This window comes from Cygnus olor, chromosome 7 (genome assembly GCF_009769625.2).
Source record: "Cygnus olor isolate bCygOlo1 chromosome 7, bCygOlo1.pri.v2, whole genome shotgun sequence".
Classification (NCBI taxonomy): Eukaryota; Metazoa; Chordata; class Aves; order Anseriformes; family Anatidae; genus Cygnus; species Cygnus olor.
In genome coordinates this window covers 32,532,710-32,553,893 of record NC_049175.1, presented here as the reverse complement: position 1 = coordinate 32,553,893, position 21,184 = coordinate 32,532,710, and the positions used below count along the sequence as shown (strand labels likewise).

The 21,184-nt window shown below is 37.6% G+C and overlaps 1 protein-coding gene across 1 annotated transcript in view; it reads right to left on the bottom strand.

The window, feature by feature from the left end:
- The window catches only part of PLPP4 (phospholipid phosphatase 4), a 59,832-nt gene that overhangs the window by 31,478 nt on the left and 7,170 nt on the right, over window positions 1-21,184 (bottom strand). Inside the window, exons 2-3 of the mRNA XM_040563979.1 lie at window positions 8,256-8,364; window positions 2,789-2,879 (exon numbers count right to left, since the gene is read on the bottom strand). Of these exons, the coding sequence (XP_040419913.1) occupies window positions 2,789-2,879; window positions 8,256-8,364 (200 nt within the window). The remainder of the gene's footprint in view (window positions 1-2,788; window positions 2,880-8,255; window positions 8,365-21,184) is intronic.

The following is a 21,184-nucleotide window of genomic DNA, read 5'->3' as shown; positions in this document are numbered from 1 at the left end:
TACAGTTTTTGGGTCAAGAATTCCTGAATAGACCTATGTTTATATATATTTTACATGTGTGTGTGTGACCCAACTAAGTAACCTACATTAAGGCTAAAAACTGACTTTTTACTAAAATTAGAACTGGATGTTTTTTTGTTTGTTTTAATTTTCCTTTCAACAGGATGTGGATGTTTTGACTAAAAATCTTGACATTTTTCCTATGTTATCTTCCAGAATTAACCAACTTTCCTAATAAAACGTGAGTAACAAAGAAGAATTGTCGTGCTAGGTATGATTGTATTGATCTTCTTTATTTGTACTTACATATCAAGACTTTCCAAATAACCTCATCTAGAGTTTGTGGAAATCTCTACCTAGCTTTCAGTGTCACTTGGATCCAGTGTGCACTCTTTTTAGTATAAAGCTGACCTGATGCTGCAGTCCATACTGTAGCTCCCCATTACAACACACGAATAACTGATTTCAGGCAAATCTCTGATTTCCAGCAGAACAGTTACAGTAATAGAACTTTTGATTGTGACAGCTGCATGAGCTATTTTCTCTTTGGACAACTGCCCCAGGTGCAGCAGCACACATCCTGTCTCCATAAAATCTTTCCCTGAGGATATTATAGATCATAAAGATGTGTGTTATAGGATCTATTTCTCTAAGTTAAAAAAAAAAAAAAGGATGTCTTCAATCAAAAATAACATTTTTCTCAGACTTTAACAATAGCTGCCAGTAAAAATAAAGGAACAAGTAAATTTTAGAGACAGTGATACTGTTCAAAACAGTCTTTCACTTTCTATACCTATGCTCACAATGACCACTCATGCCCATGCTTTTTCCTCTCAACTGTATTTTCTCAGTTACTTATTTTGATCACGTCTTAACTGAAATGAAAGTTTCCTAAAAATCAAATGCAGATCACCAGCATTGTCATGGCATTACATTCTCCTTTTTGAAAAAAAAAAAATCGGAAATGTAGAGATATCTGCTTTCCAAGACATGAAGTAAGGTTTACCCTTTTCATTGAGCTTTACCTTGATTGTTTATGGCATGTCTGACTGAACCATGCTTCTTCCACTGTTGTGTATTATTAACGGTGGCAATCCAAGTATCAAATGTCAGTGTGTTAGCTGAATTGCATTTGCTCTCACTTTTTTCACTTTAGAAAAAAAAAAAAATCACACTGCCCACCACAAGACACATAACCCACTCAGTACAAAGAAAGAGGCAAGAGAAAGGAGTAAGGGATGTAAGTTTCCTACATCAGGAAACTAACTACTCCTTATCCTAGGTGCATGGAATCACCTTCCTTACATTAATGGCTGTATGAAGGGCAAAGCATTTTCACATCCTTTTAACCTTTGATCTCTTCTACCTATGATGTGTAAAGAAATTTAGTTTTTGAGAGATTTCTCAATTATTCATTAGGAACATTATGTGACAGATCTTAGTGCAAAACAGCAAGGCTGTATCAAACAATGAATCTTCACACCACCAGACACATTAACATACTGAATTACATTAATGTACTTTATACTTGAACACAATTAAGCCACAAGCAGTTCTACATTTATGGCACGTGTTGAACAGAGATACTGTGCAGAACAGAACATCAAGGTTGGGGTTTCCCTAAAATTTGGGCATCAGGGAGAACAGGAGGGAAGCTGACATGGACCTGAGAACAGAGTTTACTCATGGGCATTATAGAGGGAATCATAAAGAAGGCAAGAACTGCAATAAAAATAGATGTCTCTTTAGAACAAAAAGGTAAGAACAAGTGATGAAACTAATCCAAAGCTTCCTTCTCAAACAATACAAAATAAAACTCAGCACTGTGACTGCATACATTTTTATTAATCAGGGTTACCTCTACTGAATGGACTTGTCAATAAAATATCACTATGAGACATGTCGGAACTTACTACAAATGACTCAGCAGACAAATCGAAACTAGGATCTCCCCATGCTTGTGCAAGAGCAACTGGAGAAAGAACATGCTACAAGAACCCAGCCTGGTCTAAAAAAAATTCAAAGGCAGATACATAGTGCCATTTATATCCAGCCTAGCTAAGGCACGGCTGAGTATTAGTTTGACCTTATGATCTAGGCTCCAAAAAATTCAAGGGCAAATTAGCCAATAAAACACAGAATTCCAGAGTTAGGCATGTTTCAAATACACTGTCACAAAAGCATCTTCGGTTCCCAGGGCTGGTAGCTGCTGCCTCCAACTGCAATTAGACCTCATCCATAACACAACCATAGCAGTTCACGGTCCAGGATTAAGTGCACATCCAGCTACACTGGCATTTTAAGATAAAACATCAGCTTGTGATTGCAAAAGCTGAGCCATGAGCACAGATTTTGCAATGGGGAACAGTAAGCTCCAGGAGAAGGTCAGAGAAAACAACGAGAGAAATAATTTTCTAAACTAAGCAGCTGAGTCTCACAGGACTCTCCTGTCAAACCCTGAATTTAGAAGAGCTGCACTGTAAATAAGAGGTAAGCAGCAGATTAACTGTGACAGAAAAAGGGTACATCTGGACAGTCTCTCTCAGCTGGTCTTGATTTTACTGATCAAATTCTGACCCCTTCTAGCAAGACTGAAGAACTAAGGCACAGAATTTATACATTTAGAAGCATGCATAAAATCAGAGACTTTGGTAGGATTGCTTGCAATCATTGCTGCACTGAAACATACTGTAATGGAGACAGGTTTTCTTCAAGGCTTACACTACAACTGCAATAAATCTCTGAGTAATACCACATATTTTCCATCTTGAAATACAACACACATTACCTAAGAAAGCCTCTTTAATTTCAGTCTTGTCTGTCCGCCGAATTATTTTCACCACAAAAATGACTGCTAGTGGTGTAAGGAATGAAATTGCCTGTAAGAGATAACAAATACCATGTGTTAGAGCATCAATTTCTTTTCAGTCCAACTGATTAATAATTAGTTCCAGTTAGCTCCATTTGAACTGGAAGGCTGAATGATCTTTATCAAACTCCTGACCTCAAGTAAAGTGGGATGATTTGTCTTTGTAACTACAGGGCAGTGAATACATTAAAACTGTAATATAATTGCGAGATATAATTGATTTGTAATTGCCTGGAGCTGCATTTAAAACATCAGCTTCATAAATGAAAAAAAGCAACAGCCTATACATTCTCTAAATTTATAGACAAAATTCAATAAATTCATAGTCTGATCCACAGATATCTTGTACAATTTTTCACACTAAACATTACTCCAGAAGGCAGCCCAACCAGCCTGTGCTCTCAGAAAGACCTTATCCAACGTACCAGACTCCATCACAAACTTCCTGACAATACAGAGTGCTATATTACTTTTTTTTTTCTTTTGAACTGTCATTCTTGAATGCATTGAGGTGGCTTTAGAGGGATTTTTAAAAGACCATAACTTTATGATTCTTTCGTTAACAGATGAGTTTAGAAGTGGAACCACCTGCTTGATTTTATTCAAAACCAGAAAAACAACACCTGAACAGGTCAAGTAAACTCATCAGTTAAGCACAACCATATTCTCTTACTGTTAGCACTGTACAACAGTATTCCTCCTGTAAGCAACCTGCACACCAATGCACATGTTTGATGAACAACATCTCCATTAGCATAGAGCAACTGGACTATGGTTGATGATTCACTGTAAACGTTTCAGTTATCCCAAAAGCATCCTGCTTAGAGCAGTGTTGATACACTGCAGACTGTCCTCCCATCCCAGGTATTCATCTTTCTACAGAGAAACACACCATTCTCCCAGGCATAACAACAGGCAGTTTATCAATAGTAGCCTCCCACTGAAAGTATGATTTTGTTCCTAACTGGCCCTTCCATCATCCCTTTTACCTCTGCAGTTGAAGGTCTGACTCAAAAGGTAACTGGTAGGCAAGATAGCCCATTTATGCTTGTTGCTAGTTCTGGGGTAAGGTAACTAATTCTTTTCTGGAATTAGTTCCGGAATTCTTTTCTGGAATTCCTTTCTACAAACCTCTTCACAATCACATCTGTTCAAAAGCAAATAGAGGTATTTCAAAAGCATTCTAGCTCCTGAAGAAAAAATGAAAATGACTGTATTTTTAATGAAGGCAAAAATGAAGTTGTATGTGGCACTGGGGGGCACCAGACTCTGAGTAAGATTACACTGTCTTTATTGAGGCTGAACACTGCCTTACTCCTTAAACAGCCCCACTGAAATGAAAACCAGAGACACTGATTCAGAACAGACATGTTATGATCAAAGATATGTGACTCCTTTCTTCCTTTTAGAAAACAGATTAATCCCAATCCTTATTTTCTGCTTTTCATGTTGATTCCAGCCGCGTATGAAACAACATGAAAATCCACTGTATTTATGATTTTGGTAGTGCATCTTGGACCAGATTCCCCTCACCTGCATCTGCAGAAGATTATCTACCTCCATGAGCCATGCAGATTAGAGCAGTCTGGAGTCTCCTTCCCTTTTTTTACATTTAAAAGAAAGCCACCAAGTTTTGTGCAAAAAAGGTACCATTTCCACTTGAATTTCATACAGCCTGGAGACAGAAGGGAGTTTTAAGTTAGGTTATGTTACTACTTCATAAATGTTCATTTCTCCCCCTACTCAGCGATAGTTTAATTTCTGCTTTCAGAGACAAGGGGAAAAATAAAAATGGTTAAAACAAACGTAGAATTATTAGTTTCATTCAAAAAAGTAAGGATTGCCACCAGGAAAGAAAAGAAGAAAAACATCTGCATTCCATTGTTGAAGAACATGTAGAAATATAGCCAGGCTGACAGGCTGCTAGATGTGGTTTAATGGAGTTAGAAACCTTTTGAACAAGCATGAACAGCAGAAAATGTCAAAGAACAGAATTCAAGTGGCAACTTGTCCCAAAACTCTTCACAATTACTCTTCAGAAATCTGGTAAAACTACAAATTTCCTCATATTTTACAAGCATGTGGATTTTTGAGAGAGATGAAGAAATATTCATGTTTGTGGTACATTGGTTGCTGTTCCTTACACACGAGCATTAGTTGGAAGGTGTCTTTTTTTCTTTATCATCATTCTGCAGCAAAACACCCTTATAAAGAAAGTCTGGCTTAAAAGGACTCATTTTCCTTTATTTTGCAAAATGATTCTGTATGGCTCATATCCATAACAGATTTGGCAGCAGTCTAATGAGCAATACTCTCCTCAGATATATCTCAGTAATGTTTTCTTTTCCAGCAGTGAAATATTCCAACATATTTCCTCACTTTGGTGAAATAAGGACAAAAGTCTATCTATCTCATTCATTATTCATCCTAGCAAGACAAAGACACGCTAAAGTTACAAAAATCCCACAGAGAAGCACTCGATCTATTTTGAGAAAACCCACTTCCACAAGTGACATGATTCTCACGTGGGACAACAGTGATTTACAGTACTGTATGGCTTCAGAACCTCACAGTATTTTTCAGTGGCGTGAAGCTAGACTGTGCTTTTGCTCAGAGCCCTCCTGCAAATGGTGCAGCAGAAGAAATCCAGCTTTCCCCTTACTACAGGGAATCTCCTACATGCCCTGCAATAAATACTGCTCCTTCACACACCACTCTTGCCAAACTGGACTGACAGTTACATTTAGTCTTACTCCAGTCCTATCCCACATGTCATGCAGAGCTCTGTGTGAGGATTCCAGTGTCTTCCTCTCCCTGTTAGGATTACTGCAATACAATAAGGAGAAAAGAGCAGTGCACAGCAGTCTAGAGACATACAATACCAAAGCACTTGGCACTGGCATTTGTCACACTGGCCACCGCATTAGCCTCAGACCTACTTTTCCATTCAGCCTTACTGTGCATTTTCTCCTGCTGTTCTTTCCTTCTGCTTGCCAGCACTTCGCATGCTAGCTGCAAAGCTTGTCTCACCAAAGGATGGGAAGGAAGAGAAACACAAGAGGCAGGCCATCCTATTTTTTCTCATTTTGCTGGTGGCACTCTTACCTTTTCCCAGCAGAGTCCTGGAGCAAATCAGAACTGATGCAAGAAGAGGGTCAGGGAGAATCTGGATGGAGGTGAATGAGGCAGAGGCTCCTAGCCTTCTATCCCAGGAGAGTGGGGAAGACAGAAAGCAGTCTCACCACCCCAACACAACCCTGCACTGCAGCTTTCACTGGGGGGTAAAATTCTTCACAGGAGTTCTCACCGTCCACTGATATCAGAACGTGAGATACCTAATTTTCTGTAGAAGTACTTCATTTTGTTCTGAAGATACTCTGGGGCAGGGATCCCCATTTACATCCGTGCATTCAAGAGTAATTAACAGTGCCTTGGACCTTCCTAGACAAGGAATATCCACTGACAGAGAGAAAAAAAAAAATCTCAGGTCTTTCAGTCCTAATGGATTGCTTGCCACCAATGCAGAGGTCAACTTGTCTAACTTGTATCTGGAGTATTCACAATATCTCTCTTAAATTCAAAGCTCTCAGAATATAAAAAAAAAATCCAGCAGTTCATAAATAAAATCTGAGAGATTGCCTTCTGGTTAGCCATAGCCATACATTTGAATATTGGAATATAACACTAGTAGCAAGATGAGATCTTTACATAATGAGAACTTGTGATCAGTGTGAGGGTTGGATTTTTTTATTTATGTTTTAGTTAAGGAAATAAGAACAAACCATTTAGAAGTGATCTATGTTTCTTAATTTAAGAAGCTGTTCCTTGAGTTATTGGGATGTCATGGTATGAGCCAGAAAGCACACGAATTATACAAAAGTTACTGACTCAGAGCTGCCTGGAAGTTCCAGCTGCCATAAAATAGACATAGAGCTGGCTCTGTGGGAAATGGATAACAGGGGAATGTTAAATGTTAACGCTTGCATCCCAGAGATGTGCTTCCCAGTGGACACCGCCTAGAATCCAGAGAAAGGACTAACGATCACTCCAACCAGTTTCAATAATAGTTTAATCACTGTAGCAACCCCCTGTCCAAAGATTCACTATTGGTCCTTGAACTGTTCAGTTATAAACACAGATCAGACAAACCACGTGGCAAGGTAATGCTCAGCCTTTCTTAGCACAACGATTTAATGTTTCATTTTGGTTGTCGTTGTTGTTTTAAACAGGAGTCTTCCATTTCAGGAAAAGTTAAAAAAAATTACCCAGGCTGGAAAAACTACACAGCAGAGCTTCCTCTTAGTGCAAAATAAACAAATAGGTTGGTGATTTTAAAACCAGGCCTTCAGCCTCTCTTTTAGAAGGCTGGAATATGTTGTTGCCTCACAAACAGGAAGCATGCTCAAGTTGTTCCATATGTAATTATCACATTTCCCTAACTGAATGTCTTAAAACAAAAGAAGATTTACAACGGTGACAAATTACATAGCTGATTTGCATTTATTCTGAGTTCAGGCTCTTTATCTGAAAAGTAAACCCCTGGCTTCACTGAAAACATAGGTAAAGATGCTTCAACACAAGGGTATGAGGATTTGACCTAGTCTGTTGTGCCCACACCTGAAAAAAAAATGTTCACTTCATCTGATGAAGCTTTTGCAGACTGACCCATTTGTTTTAATAGCCCAAACTATACCCCCTAATTTCTTAGCATGTATTTACTGGTCTATCTTACTGCACTTTTATATGTGTAGATTATTTGATTTTAAATCATTACTACTAGTGAATTTTATAAAAACCACAAATTTTGATAACCAGACAGTCCAAATCAGACAGCCAGCCTGCATGGCAACATGTGCCATGCTGGGGAGAACCAGAAGAACAGGGACAGCAGAGCAGCTCTGGCATATATTTAATACACCCCCAATGACCTCAGGATTGTTGGCAGAACCTAAAGCAAAGGTTTTGTCTACAAGAAAGATCCAAACAGTAGCTGGAGGCAAAAATCTCCATGCCTAATATGCCTAAAACAAATTGGATTTCAAAATTTAAGCACTTAACCCAATAAGAGCATAGCAAGGTTTAGTAAGGTCACCCAATTAGCTAATTCGAAAAGCTTCCCTAATCAAGCATCCCTCTACTTAACACTAGCTTAAATCTTAAACTGTAAAATCAATGTTCCTAAATTCAGTTAATCTGGTATTATTGCTTTCTAGAAACTCTTCACAATTCACTACATTTTGTCAGCTTGTACATCCCTGGATTGGAAAGCAATTGTCATTAGAATTAAAGGAACATCCGGTACTTCTGAAAGGTTTCTTACTGCTTAACGAGTGGAAGTGACCTTGGTTTACAGCTATCAAATAACCATCAAACCTTCAGTACTTACAAACATAAGACGAGTAGGTATGTTGTCTGATTGCACCAAAGGATTTTTATACAGCCAGATCTCTTCTGGCTGGATAACCCGCTGGAATGGATCCAAAAATTCTGTAAAACTGAAAAATAACAATTGAAGACATTAAAAAAAAAAAAAAAAAAACATAAATGATGACAAACACAGACACAAAAGAAATCCTGCTGTTTTTAAAATTTCCCTCCAAACTAATTGTAGTGTAGCATGCATTGATTACCTTTTTAATACACTGCTTTCCTACATCAGTGCTTTTTAGTACTATGACCTTCATTAACATACACTTAGTAAAATGATTTTTTAAAGTTTATATTCGACAACTTTATAGATATTCCACAAACTTGTAAAAAACTGTTACTACATTTTTGTAAGGAAAGTGTGCAAAGAATATCATGAGATTAGAAAAATAACATGTAGCAGATGTTTTACACTGAAGAAATTATATAGCAGTTATCAAATACAAAATGTCTTTAAACTCCAAGATACAGATTTTGAAGTATGACAGTTGTATTTGAGGGTTACAAAGCTAGGAGAAAGAAGCAGCCCAGACAATTCCTTCTACAGATAGAAAGAACAGGTAATTTTAGAGAACATCTCCAAAAGACGCTGCCTCCTAAAACAGCATGGACTCTTAGAAATACATAAGTTCTTATTTCAGATTCACAGTGTTTGATTTGGCTGTCAAATTTAAGAATATAGCTCTACCATAAATGAGAAATTTGGTCTCATTCAACCAAAACTGACCATTTTACTTTCATTCTTATGTCATCTGGTTATTTAAAAAATAATAATAATTAAAAAAATAAATGTTATGGTTTCATTGTTTTGGATTGAATCATCAAAATAATAATTGAATAATAATTTATCATAATAATATTTAAAAAAATATTCAATAATAATTGAGTAATAATTGAATCATCAAAATAAAACATTGATGTTTAATCACTATTTAGAAAGTAAATAATTTGTGCAAGAATCTTTGGTCCAGCACTGAAATTAGGAGCAGGAATTGTCATCTTTGACTCTAGTTGGAGGCTCCAGAAGCTTTTGAAGACGACAAACTGTCTCTCTTTCATAAAATCCTTCTCTGTCCTTTAAGCCTTCTTAGCTTTGCAGTCATATCAAACTTCCTGGAAAGCCTTGACTTTACTTTATAAAACTCACTTCAGGGCTATATACTAGGACTGAAAGAATAGCTGCTGAAAGAAGATATAGGGACCAGCTTTCTGCAGATTGGTCCTACCTAAACCCATGGAGTCAGAGCGCACAGGAGTAGTAGGCCAAAGCTTTTCTTACTGTAAATTTCCTGAAGCCAAGGGCTTCCAACCCTCCAAAACTAGGTTTTATAGAAGTAACAATGACAACAATTAACTTTGTAAACAGAAAAAGCCCGAAGCAACTTGTAAAGCAGAGTAAAACTGAAACCATAACTCCTCCCTATGAAGACAAGTCCTCAAATCTAGCAACAAGCCTTACCCAGTCTCCTGCATCTCCAGGAAATTCTTCTTTCTATCCCCTCTGATGAGTGACCAGATGTTCTTTGTTTTCTCTCTGTAGTCTATGATCTCTCTGCAGTACTTAGTTTCCCACATCCCCAGCCCACATTGCTACTGAACCACACCACCTGAGCACTCTCAGACTCCCCTTAGAAAGACATTCAAAACCCTCTCTCTATCTCAAAGAACCCAAATGACCTCTTCTTCCTAAAGGAAAGTAACAAAAACAGGAGCAAACAAGTCAAACACGGTGTTGTTACTTGTAGTGATAGTTAAGTTTCCATTACTGACCTACATGGACAACCAGATTCTTCTGAAAACTTAAGGAGTCTAGTATTTCCAGAAGGTTATTTACTGTTATATTCAGCTTCCTTAAACCCAGAATCTGACTCTGATCTCCTAGAAAAGTACAAGGTGAATTTCAGAAACGTCAAAGCACATTGTTTCAGAGTCTTCAAAATGAAAACTTTTATCCTTTTTCCTTAAAATCAATGGCTTGTGAGACATAAAAGAGTGAAATGTATCAAAAGAGACCATTTCCAGGAAATAAAATATTATATATATGAAAAAATTATATTTTTCTCTTCAACTAGAAAAATAAAAGTTGATTTCTAGACAACACAAGCAACTTTGTTTCTAAATTGTAGAGACATGGATTTGACAGACGGCTATTTGGTAGATACGAAGTTGTCTGGATGCCACATCCAAAGAGTTGCGGTCAATCACTTTATGTCCAGATGTGTAGACCAGTAGCAAATGGTGCCCCTCAGGGGTCTGTACTGGGACCAGCGCTTTTTAATATCTTCCTTGGTGACACAGACAGTGGGATTGAGTGCACCCTCAGCATGCTTGCAGATGACATCAAGCTTGCAGTGCAGTTGACACTTTAGAAGGACCTTGACAGGCTTGAGAGGTGTGCCCACGCAAAGCTCATGAAGTTCAACAAGGCCAAGCGCAAGTTCTGCACCTGGGCCAGGGAAATCCCAAACATCATTACATACTGGGTGACAAATGGATTGAGATCAGCCCTTCTATTGAGAAGGCCTTGTTGTGGCCTTCCAATATTCAAAGTGGGCCTACAAAATAGATAGGGAGATTCTTTACCAGGGTGTGTAGCACTAGGACAAGGGGTAATGGTTTTAGACTAAAAGGAGGTAGATTTTGAAAAGATATAAAAAAGAAATTCTTCACTATGAGGTAGCTGAGACAATGGAACAGGTTGCCCAGAGAACTTGTGGATGCTCCATCCCAAGAAGAGGTCAAGGCCAGGTTGGATTGGGCTTTGAGTAACCTGGTCTAGCAGAAGGCATCCCTGCCCATGGCAGGAAGGTTGGAACTAGATGGTCTGTAATGTCCCTTCCAACCCAAACCATTCTATGATCCTATGACTACATCTTTCAGGCTGTCACATCTTTTCTGACATACTCCTTCAGATATCTGCTGGTCTAATGACTGTTCTGGAGCTGATCTCAAAGCATGGGAGCTGATGGATATGCCAAGGAATGCCTTGAAGCAGAGACACATTCTTTGACATTTCTAGGCCTCAAAGGATTTTTTTCAAACTGCAAAGAACAAATGACACACAAACACTTATGCTTCAAGTTGATCACAGTATATACAAGCACCAGTGCACTTTTGGAAAATGTGACACATTAGACCAGAGACGTAATTATTTTGACATTATGACATTTGACATTATGAGCAGATGCTAAGAGAGTTAAAGGTTTGTGTTTTTTTCTTCATTGCCTTTACTTACAAAACTAGGAGAAAGGAAAAAATCTCATATTAAAGTACATTTGTTGAAATCTGAGAAATGAAACAAAAAAAATCAATTTAATCATTCTCACAGGAATCATGATATGGCACTGAAAGTATGTACTAAAGTCATAAGATTGAACTCCTTTAAAAGAAAAATAATACATGTTCTAAAGAGATGAAACTGTAAGAAACAACATAAATTGTATCTGATTCCCATGGAAGACTGATTTTCTGGTTGTTATATACTATCTTTGCAATCTTCTAAAGAAAGATTAATTGTTACTGTCATCGGTATCTTTGTTTAAATTATTACCTTATTTGATAACAGCAATTTGTTATCCACCACCTATTAAATTTCATTATGTATCTATTTTTTCCTCTTACTTGTGTTCTAAATGTCTTCCAAGAAAAGTACTCAATTATTATGCTGAAACACAATGCAAACAACATAAAATTGTTGACACTAGGTAAAAAAATATTTGAAAATCACTACTGAAGGAGAGAAAAGTAGGTATAGAAGGTGGCAGATCATGTCTTTGTGAGCAATACAGAAATAAGAAGTAAACAGTTAAAGGAAGGTGACTATATCAAAAGAAATCACTTTTTTTTTTCATCCTCAGAAAGAGCTCAGCTGCTAATTAAATTTTTACGCCAAGACTCATATGAGAACAATTCTTTATTTAAAGCATCATTGGTGGGCAACTGGATACAAGATTTCTCTAGCTTAAAGGCAATTCCCTTTGTACTCTGTTAAACAATCCTGAGGATATACTGGTTTCTAAGCTTCCTGAGACTTAGTGATTTATGCTCCTTCATTCTATCCAAAAGTACTTTGTATTACTATTCATAAGCTAGCACAAGCTTGTTTAAATGACTAGTCGTTATTAGAAATGGATGTTGTCTTTGGATAAAGCAAGCTGGTTTCTAGACATTTTCTGTTATGGCTAAAAACAGAAACTCGTTCATATCATACCGCTTGGTAGCAGGTGGGCAACTTAGTAAACCTAATTTGGATTTGTAGATGAAAATATGCTATTAGCTTTTGTCTTTACATTTTCTGCATGCTTACATATTTACCCAACATTTTTAACAGTTATAGCATACATTTAGGGTATAAAAGGACTTTAACTTCAAGAGCCTTTAGCTGTCACTTTCAAAGCACCCCAAGGGAAACCAGAGCCCTAATAATATTAAAAACCTCAGAGAGGAACGGGTGCCCAAGTGCCTGAGGTTGTTTTGGACATCCCAGTTTACTGCATAAAACAGTACACTAAATAAAAATGACCTTCTTTTCTAAGGGCACAATCACTTCCAGGTTACGTAAATTTCACTTCTATCTAACAGCATGTAGCCCTGTAAGATAATTTCTATGCAAGCACCACATCACATATAAAATTACATCAAGATAAAGTTGCACAGTGGTTTTATGAAAATATGTAGTAATGCTTTATTATAAAGCCATTCACTGGTAGTGAATTAAACATCACATATATACCCTCACAGAGCCTAAGACCTTTGCTTCCACCATGGTCTTATCTCCTATAACTACTGGCGGAGCATTGTTTAGCACCTCACCCTAATGCCTCAGACACTGCCTGCAGTAGCCACCATTCCCTGGCATTCAGCAGCAAGTAATCAAAACCTAATGACATTTGGAAGTTGTTGAGATCCGAGGTAGAACAATAAGCAGTACTGCTCTGGCAAAGTTGGTAAGACAGAAACCTTTGAAAGTTAGAGCAGGAAATTATGTTCCAAATCTAGCAACAAGAACAGGACAGGAATAGGCTCAACTCAATATCAACTCAATATCAACTCAAATCAATAGGATGGGCTCAACTTTTGGATTGTATTGTTCTGCCTTATTAGCACAAGGTACTAAGTGTACCTTTCACAAGCTAACAGCAGTGAAATCATGGGTGGCATTCACCTTAGAAGCTCCTACCAGAGTTACAAGGACTCACCAGCCCACAACTCCATTTTCAGAGATTAACAACATGAAATGGGATGGAAAATGAAAGGGTTGTGTTCCAAACAATCCTGGGGGTCTCGGTATCTGCTCTGTTGGAAGCATCCATAGCACACTGGAAGATTAGAGGATCATTTCCCAGTTCTGAGAATCATCTAAAGGATGTATGAGGTGGTTTTTTTGTTGTTGTTGTTGTTTTGTTTTTGTTTGGGGGGTTTGGTTTTTTGGTCTCTTGCCTTGCCCTCTGAAGAATTTCTTTTCTTCACAGATGCAGGCAGTGGATGTCCCAAAGGAAAGGAAAGGGAAGTCCTTATGGCATAACAAAGCATCACAAGAGAATGAACAGGAACTTGTGATTGTGGTACTCAGCCTTTTGTATCAGATAACTAGTGATCAGTTCTCCTCTTTTCTAAGTATAATCTGTTGACAAGCAGATCTGATCCTAAAATGGTTTTGTATGCAGTTTCTTATTTGAGCAAGTAATGAAGAGATAGAAGCAAAGCCATAGGTGTTCAAGAACCTCTCTTATAAATCACCACTGAGCACTTCTGGAAGTGAAGTTTGGCTCTGACCATCATTCCCTAACTGCAGGACTCTGAGCAAACTCATCAGTGCCTCTCCCACCAAAACAGATTAGCTGTGGCTGTGCTATTGAAGCTACACCATGCACTTTCTTTCTAGGATATTTCTCTCCTTGAACATTCCCCAAAACAGGTCTCAAACCCAGTAGTAAAAGCTTTTATCATGTACCTGCCACGTTAAATCGTGCAGTCAGGTGTCCTGACACTAAAGCTGCATAGTTGTGAGTGGCATCAGTGAGACTGAAGTCAGGAGGGCTCTGTACAAGTCGGCCTAATTACAGGGGCATACACACAACACAAATCACTGAGACATTCTCACACACCTGATTTGCAGCCCCAAAGTTGTAAAAGAAAGGCCATGAAGTAGAACACAGCATAGGGCACAACAGCTGTGAAAGGAAGAGTTTGGTTTAGGGATTTCCAGCAAGTGATCCAGGCTAAAATAGAAAGAAGCCAGCAAGTACACTGACTGGGTACATTGCACGGAATACTGCTTATAAATATTGTCTTCACTCACATTTGAACCTGAGACTTCAGCTGATCCACTCTTACCTGACATACACTAATACCTGGAAAAGCATTCACATTGTGTTATTTGCAAATACTGGAGAATAACTTATTCTCATGCCATACGAAAACGTCCCCTATAATATTAAGAAAAAAATAAAACTTTTCAGTGGGTCTTTTATGGACTCCTCCAAAGACAGACAAAGTATGAAGAGCTTGAAATGGTCCATGGCCGGAGTGCAAAATTAACAGAATTGAAGGTGACAATATAATGGTAAGAATAGTGAGATAAGAAACAGTACCCATAGTTTATCACCATCATATGGCTCACCACATGAATATTTCAGAAACTGAATTCCAAAAATGCTACATACTTGTGTGAGTGTGATGAGATAGCTTTGTGTTGGCCCAGAGGTTAGCAGAAGGAAAGAGATTTAGATTTGAGTCATTTAATTTTAAGAGTTATTTGGGAAAATCCACAGTTCCTCAACCATCAAGAAGGAAGTTACATATTAGGGTACAAATACGTAACCAAGGCCTGATTGTAAATGATGAACTGCAATTCTGCCAAGGAAGAAGCTGACATGATTTAAAAACATGACTTCAAGAGTATAAACTCTAGTTTTGACAGAAAGAGCAGCTTTCCCTATAGATAAGGCACAACACCGGATATCAACAGATTTGATGTTGTCTGCCACTGTTTTCCAATGCAAAATGGGGAAAACCATCCCAGCCAGAACTGTCAATATCTGGCATTTAAAGTAAGACTCCTAGCGCTATATTTTGCTCATTACCTGGACTGGTATTCACATATGCCCAGCAACCATGGCTGACAAGCATGTAAACAGGAAAACAGCAGCTTCAAATTTCCATGGAAATCAGAAGTTGAGTTAAATTATATAGCATAATAGAAGTTACATTCCAGTAGCTATCGATTGCACAGGAGTATGAACACGAGAACAGAAATTAATGTTTTTATTGGTTCTTCATAATCTTTGCTGGAAACTTGTTATTTAAACCATCAAATTGTAACTGCACTAAAGCCAGCTGAAAAAGTAAGATACATATGTCTCAATACACGGCCATGCAGTGTAGACACCTGTCACTTTTGATTAACAATCTGTAATCCTAATATGGAGCTTTATTGGGTTTGAATGCCCTGCAGGGTACAGGGAAGTTAATACGCACCAGCAATGTCATACAAAAATAATTCTGAGTTTTATTTCTACAGAAATGAGAGGATCTCTTGCCTCTCTGTATTTGCAGTAACCCTTTGTTTGTAGGCTAGCACTCATCGAGATTGAGAAGAGTATTGACAGAAAGTAAATGGTAAGAAAAATGTTGCAAGAAACTTCTGATTCAGTTCTGATTCGGTGCCCAATGCAGCTCTGGCAGTGCTACAAGGTGATGGCATTTTAAACTTCTGCATTTTTGACAAGATAGAAACAAAGGCTTCATACCACTCCTTCTTGATAAGATTAGATATTCAAATCTGAATATATACGGCCTTCCCCCTCTTAATTCTGCTGGTGCATTTTTTATGTAGGGAGAAGCTGTCACTGGAATTAAATCCTGGGACAGATAAAGGCAAAGCAGTGCGGGCAGATGCAAAGAAAAGATGATTGAGAATATGAACTCAGTAATGGTGGAGAAACGTGCAGAGACTAAGCTGTTCCTGACTCACACTGAGTCCTTTCCTTGTTGCATGTCCTTATGTCTATACATGAACATTATCATTTCTAGAGCTCATTCTCCCTGAAACGTGAACTAGGACTTCCTCTGTCCTCTGAAAATACTAAAGACAGTGAGAACTGGTATACCTAGTGTAACCTAACATAAGAAACTGCTGAAATAAGGCACAAAAGACAATATACAGATGAGCTTAAGTCATTGATTAGAATAGATGTGATTAAGGTTAGTAAACTTCTTGTGGCCCTGGTCTTGTCAACAGGTGATCATTTCCTACCCCTGAGAAATTGTCTTTATTGTTTCACTGGAAGTATAAGTAATAATTAGCAGTCCTAATATTCTTATGGATATCCTGAACGACGAACAATGTTAACCTAACAACATTTCTAAAAACTTAACATTTTTTCTCCAGTCAGGCATCTGAAAGATTTTTTTTCCATTTGAAACACACACAAAAATAAAAATAAAAATCAGCAAGCCTTGCCCACAATTAAAGGAAATCAGCAAAAACACTAAATTATGAAACATATGAGAGCAGAATTGTTGGAATAACAAGGAAAACGTATGGCCAATCTCTGTCTCTACATTAACTTAGTAAAATAAAGGGTAAGGAAATGTAAGAAAAAAAATTAAAAAAAAATTTACATCTTGTTTTTATTAAATGTGACTGGCAATTAGAGTCCTGGTTCTCAAGAGTAGGTTTGGCTTCGGATGAGTCAGTATCACCTGATGGAAAAGATTTCTGCATATTTTAAATTTGCAATTGCAATGTTACATTTAGTTAGCACATATGGCCACATTAGCCCTTCAGATATGAGAAATCATTTTGATTAAAAAGGGATTTAAAATAAATCCTGATGCAGTTTAAAATCTATATATTATTGTGGCTGTCATATTTCCCAGATGTGCTGTAGGAGGAGAGTTTCCAGTATTTTCCTTCAACCTTACTGGCGTAGCATGTTTCACAGATTTGCCTCATATAAGCACTGATTTAACAGATTTGTACCTGGGTGCTACTGACGCCAAAGCTGAATGGTCATCCTCTTCACTCTCCCCTTTGCAGCTATCATGGCACCCCAGTCAAGGTGAACTGTACTCTTATTGAGCCAACAAAGCCAACCATGATGTGAGATGTGCTCTTCAAAACCAACGTGCCTGACAAGATAATAGAGTCTGTGCCAGACAGTGTTTCTGAATGATTACCAAGCCACCGGACCCTTTTCTGATGTGGTGTCTGAGGCTGTATTTACACAGACTTCATCATCTGTGCCTGGGATTAGGCTCAAGTCTGCTGGTCCAAAATCAAGAAATAATATGAAATAAATGATGAGAAGTCCTGCTGTTTATGAGATAATATATGTGATATGTAAATGCTCTTAGAATACTTAATATGAAATAGTGAACCAGCAATTCTTTCACAATGCTGAAAAGAGAATAGCCTGGAGTTTAAGTATCTAATGTGAATTTGCTTAGTCCCTAAATTATATATATCTACTGTTTTCTCAAGACCTGGCATTTAAAACATCTCTGTAAATGGATGTAAATGGACATCTGTACACTGTAAATGGACATTTCCTTCGTGTGACATTATTTCAGCCATACTAAACTGAGGAGGAAATGGAAAGGATTACCTGAACATGTATGACCAACCCAAGTAATAAACAAAGCCAGCCAATTGTTCTTGTGCCAAAAAAGAATCCAGGAACTTCCAGTCTATACATTCTCCTTTTTCCTGTGCTAATTGTGTTCCAAGTTGATATTGCTGAGCTTCATTATTGCCACTATGAAGTGACTGAATCTGGAAAACTTCCATTCAATGGGAAAAAAAAATTGGGTACCCAGGAGTTAATATACTTAACTGGCTTAGATACAACCTTTTCACCATCATTTCTTCCTTACAGAAGTGAAATACGTGGAAATGCGCAAAGTGAAGGAAAGAAATTGGGAATAGTTGGTCACGCTGCATTGCAGCTTTAAGAGTGGTTATACTGAAACAGGAAAATAAGCGCTGCAAAAATTAGTCACATTGTCATATTTAGGCTGTTTTTATATTTTTTAAACTTTCTTTCACCTATTATGGAAAGTGAGCTTTGCCTCTTTTTGCTTTCTGATCAGCATATATAAAATATAAATATAAAATATAATAAACAGATTTAAAACAAAAACACATTTGATTTGGCATTTAGCTGCTTCTGAAGTAGAAAAACAGTTCAGTTCTTGTGATCCCTGCTCACATGGAGCAACTTGAAGCATGAAGCAGATCAAGCACAAGGCATGCATGTATGAGCTGCTCCTTATTATCGATATACTATACTTAAGGCAATGCAGTACAGCTGAAGTACTGCAACAGAAATAAGTCACAGTGACACAATTACCAACAAAGTGAAAACAACCGGATACTCCTTACATCATTTATCTATCATTTTAGTTGAAAAAAACATGATTTATAGTAAGAAAAACAGATCACAGAGGCAACAATTAATAAGTATACCTTATGATGTAAAATCTTTCACAAAAGTCTTGTTTATGTATGTGTTTGGGGAGACAGGAGAAGAGAGAAGGGAAATCTTTAGTAGTACAAACACTGACAGCCATTGGAAGTTTCAGAGCTTGCAGCGGTACACTGTTCTAAATAATGAAAGAGCAGAATTCATATTACAGACTAAAACCACACAAGCAAGTATCTGAATAATGCATCTAGATACACTGCAGATGGTCAAAATTTTTCTTTTGATGCATTTTAATGATTAATTTTTATTATCTCAGGCTGTTTTCAGGCAAACAACTCCCAACAGTTCCTTGGACAATTATCCTAACGTCATAGCAATCTGATAAAGCTGAGTAATCTGACAAAGTTTCTTCTGTTTTCATACCTGTACACCACACTCCTATGGACCATAGGTTTATTTTTAGTCTAGAATATGTTTACCATATGCATCTTTATGATTTATATCTCAGTCCCTAAGCACCACTTTTCCCCTTAAACGTATGATATGTGGACATGACCTTGACAGAAGACCTGTATGGAAGTGAAACCTGTCTTCATGTCATGCCTCAAAAGTATAAACCACATCAAGAGGTACAGACCAAAGTGAAGATGAAGTAGTATCAAACAAATGATCCACTGCTGGAGCTAAGAGCCAACACACATCCCCAGAGAGCTTTTTGGATTGAAAGCTCGGGAGCTGGTAAGAAAGTGAGAGAGGGGAGAAATACTATGGACCAATCCAGAAGGCTCAGTCAAGAGTTTCTTTATGTCAAATGTGAACATTCATTTTTGGTCAAGCAGGAACATACCTTTCTAACCCAAATTGAGATTAAACATTTTATTTGGGGGGGGGTCTATTAAAGTTGTTTTAATCTTAATAAAAATGTTTTTAAAAATGCAAATTCTAAAATAAAACACTTCAGTATTAATAAAGAGAGAATTTCTGGGCCAAGTTATTCACTAAATTTAATATGAATTTACAAATGATTTTGTTCCAGTTTTTCCTTCCAAGTTGCTTTATGCAATGACTTCATTTTTCTCTGGGGAAAAAAAAAAAAAGACCTGTCTAACTACATTCACAATCAAATCCAACTATATTAAAATCACTCACTCCAAAAACATTTGTGTGAATAATTACATGTTCCATATACTAGCTTTAATAACAATTAAAAAAACCTGTACACTCATGGGGAATATGAGCATCACTTTCAGCATTTTGTGTTAATCACTGAAGTCCAATTGCAAGAGTTACACTCCTGTAAAGCACCTTGGACACGAGATGAATGAAATTATTAATAGTCTCTCTGTTGGCCGTGAGAGTACCATCAGGCTATTAGACCTGTTCTCCCATTAGGGAAAATTAGCAGCTAATGAAAATATAACACTTCATATCAATTGATGTTCTCCTCTGTTGTTTTCAATTTGCAAGGTTTCACAATGCTTGGCAGGGTGCCACAAATCTTTCAAAGTTGAAACACTTCCAATCTGACAGTTACACCTCCGTTACAAACTCTAAGGACAGCAGTAAAGCATCACACTTGAAATACAGTAAAATGTTGAAATGCACAATTGCAGGGTGAAATTTCTCACCTAACCTAAGATTCCATTTTCCTCACAGTCTCGTCAATGCAGAATATTAAGAATAAGGTATCTGACATTGCAGTGCCCTAGAGCCATAAGGGATCATCAGCTTCTGCTCAGTCTTTGCTAAAGTATTCTCCAAGTAACATTACATTAGTAGCACCATTTCCTTCTCTGCCTCTCAGCATGTGCCAAATTTCTCTTAAAGAAATGTTGCTGTAATGTCTTTCAACTTTTCCCACACACTGGGACAGACTCAGACGGTACAAGCCTCAGTCCACTAAGTCACTTCATGTCAGCTTACAAGGCCACCAAGTCTATCTCCTCCCAGCAATGTGGATTCAGCTTGAGATAAAATGCTCCCGATATGTTTTAGCATAACTCGCTCTTAAAAATTTCTGGTGGTGGAGATTCTACATAAGCCTCAGGCGATCCTTCCCAGTGCTTAGATGTCCTTACAATTAGGTTGTACTTCCCCACACTCTGCCCAAGTTTCCCTCGGTACAGGTTAAAATCATTCCTCTTTCTATAGTCCCAAAGGGGGCAAAGAGCTGTTTGCTCTCTTTATACATCTCTCCGGCAGCCACTTACATGTGAGGATTACTGCCATTTCTAGATTGAACAGCTCAATTATTTCCATCTTATCTCAGTAAAGGTGTTTTCTGTACCCTCCTATCATCTTTCTCAATCCTCCCTGATTCTCTCAAATTCACTTGCATGACTTATCTTAATCAGCCACTTACTATCAAAACACCATTTGCAAACCCTGTTATTCTGGCCTCTGGAAAAATAAAATAAAAATAAAAATATTGCCATTTCAGCTATGCACATTTAGATGT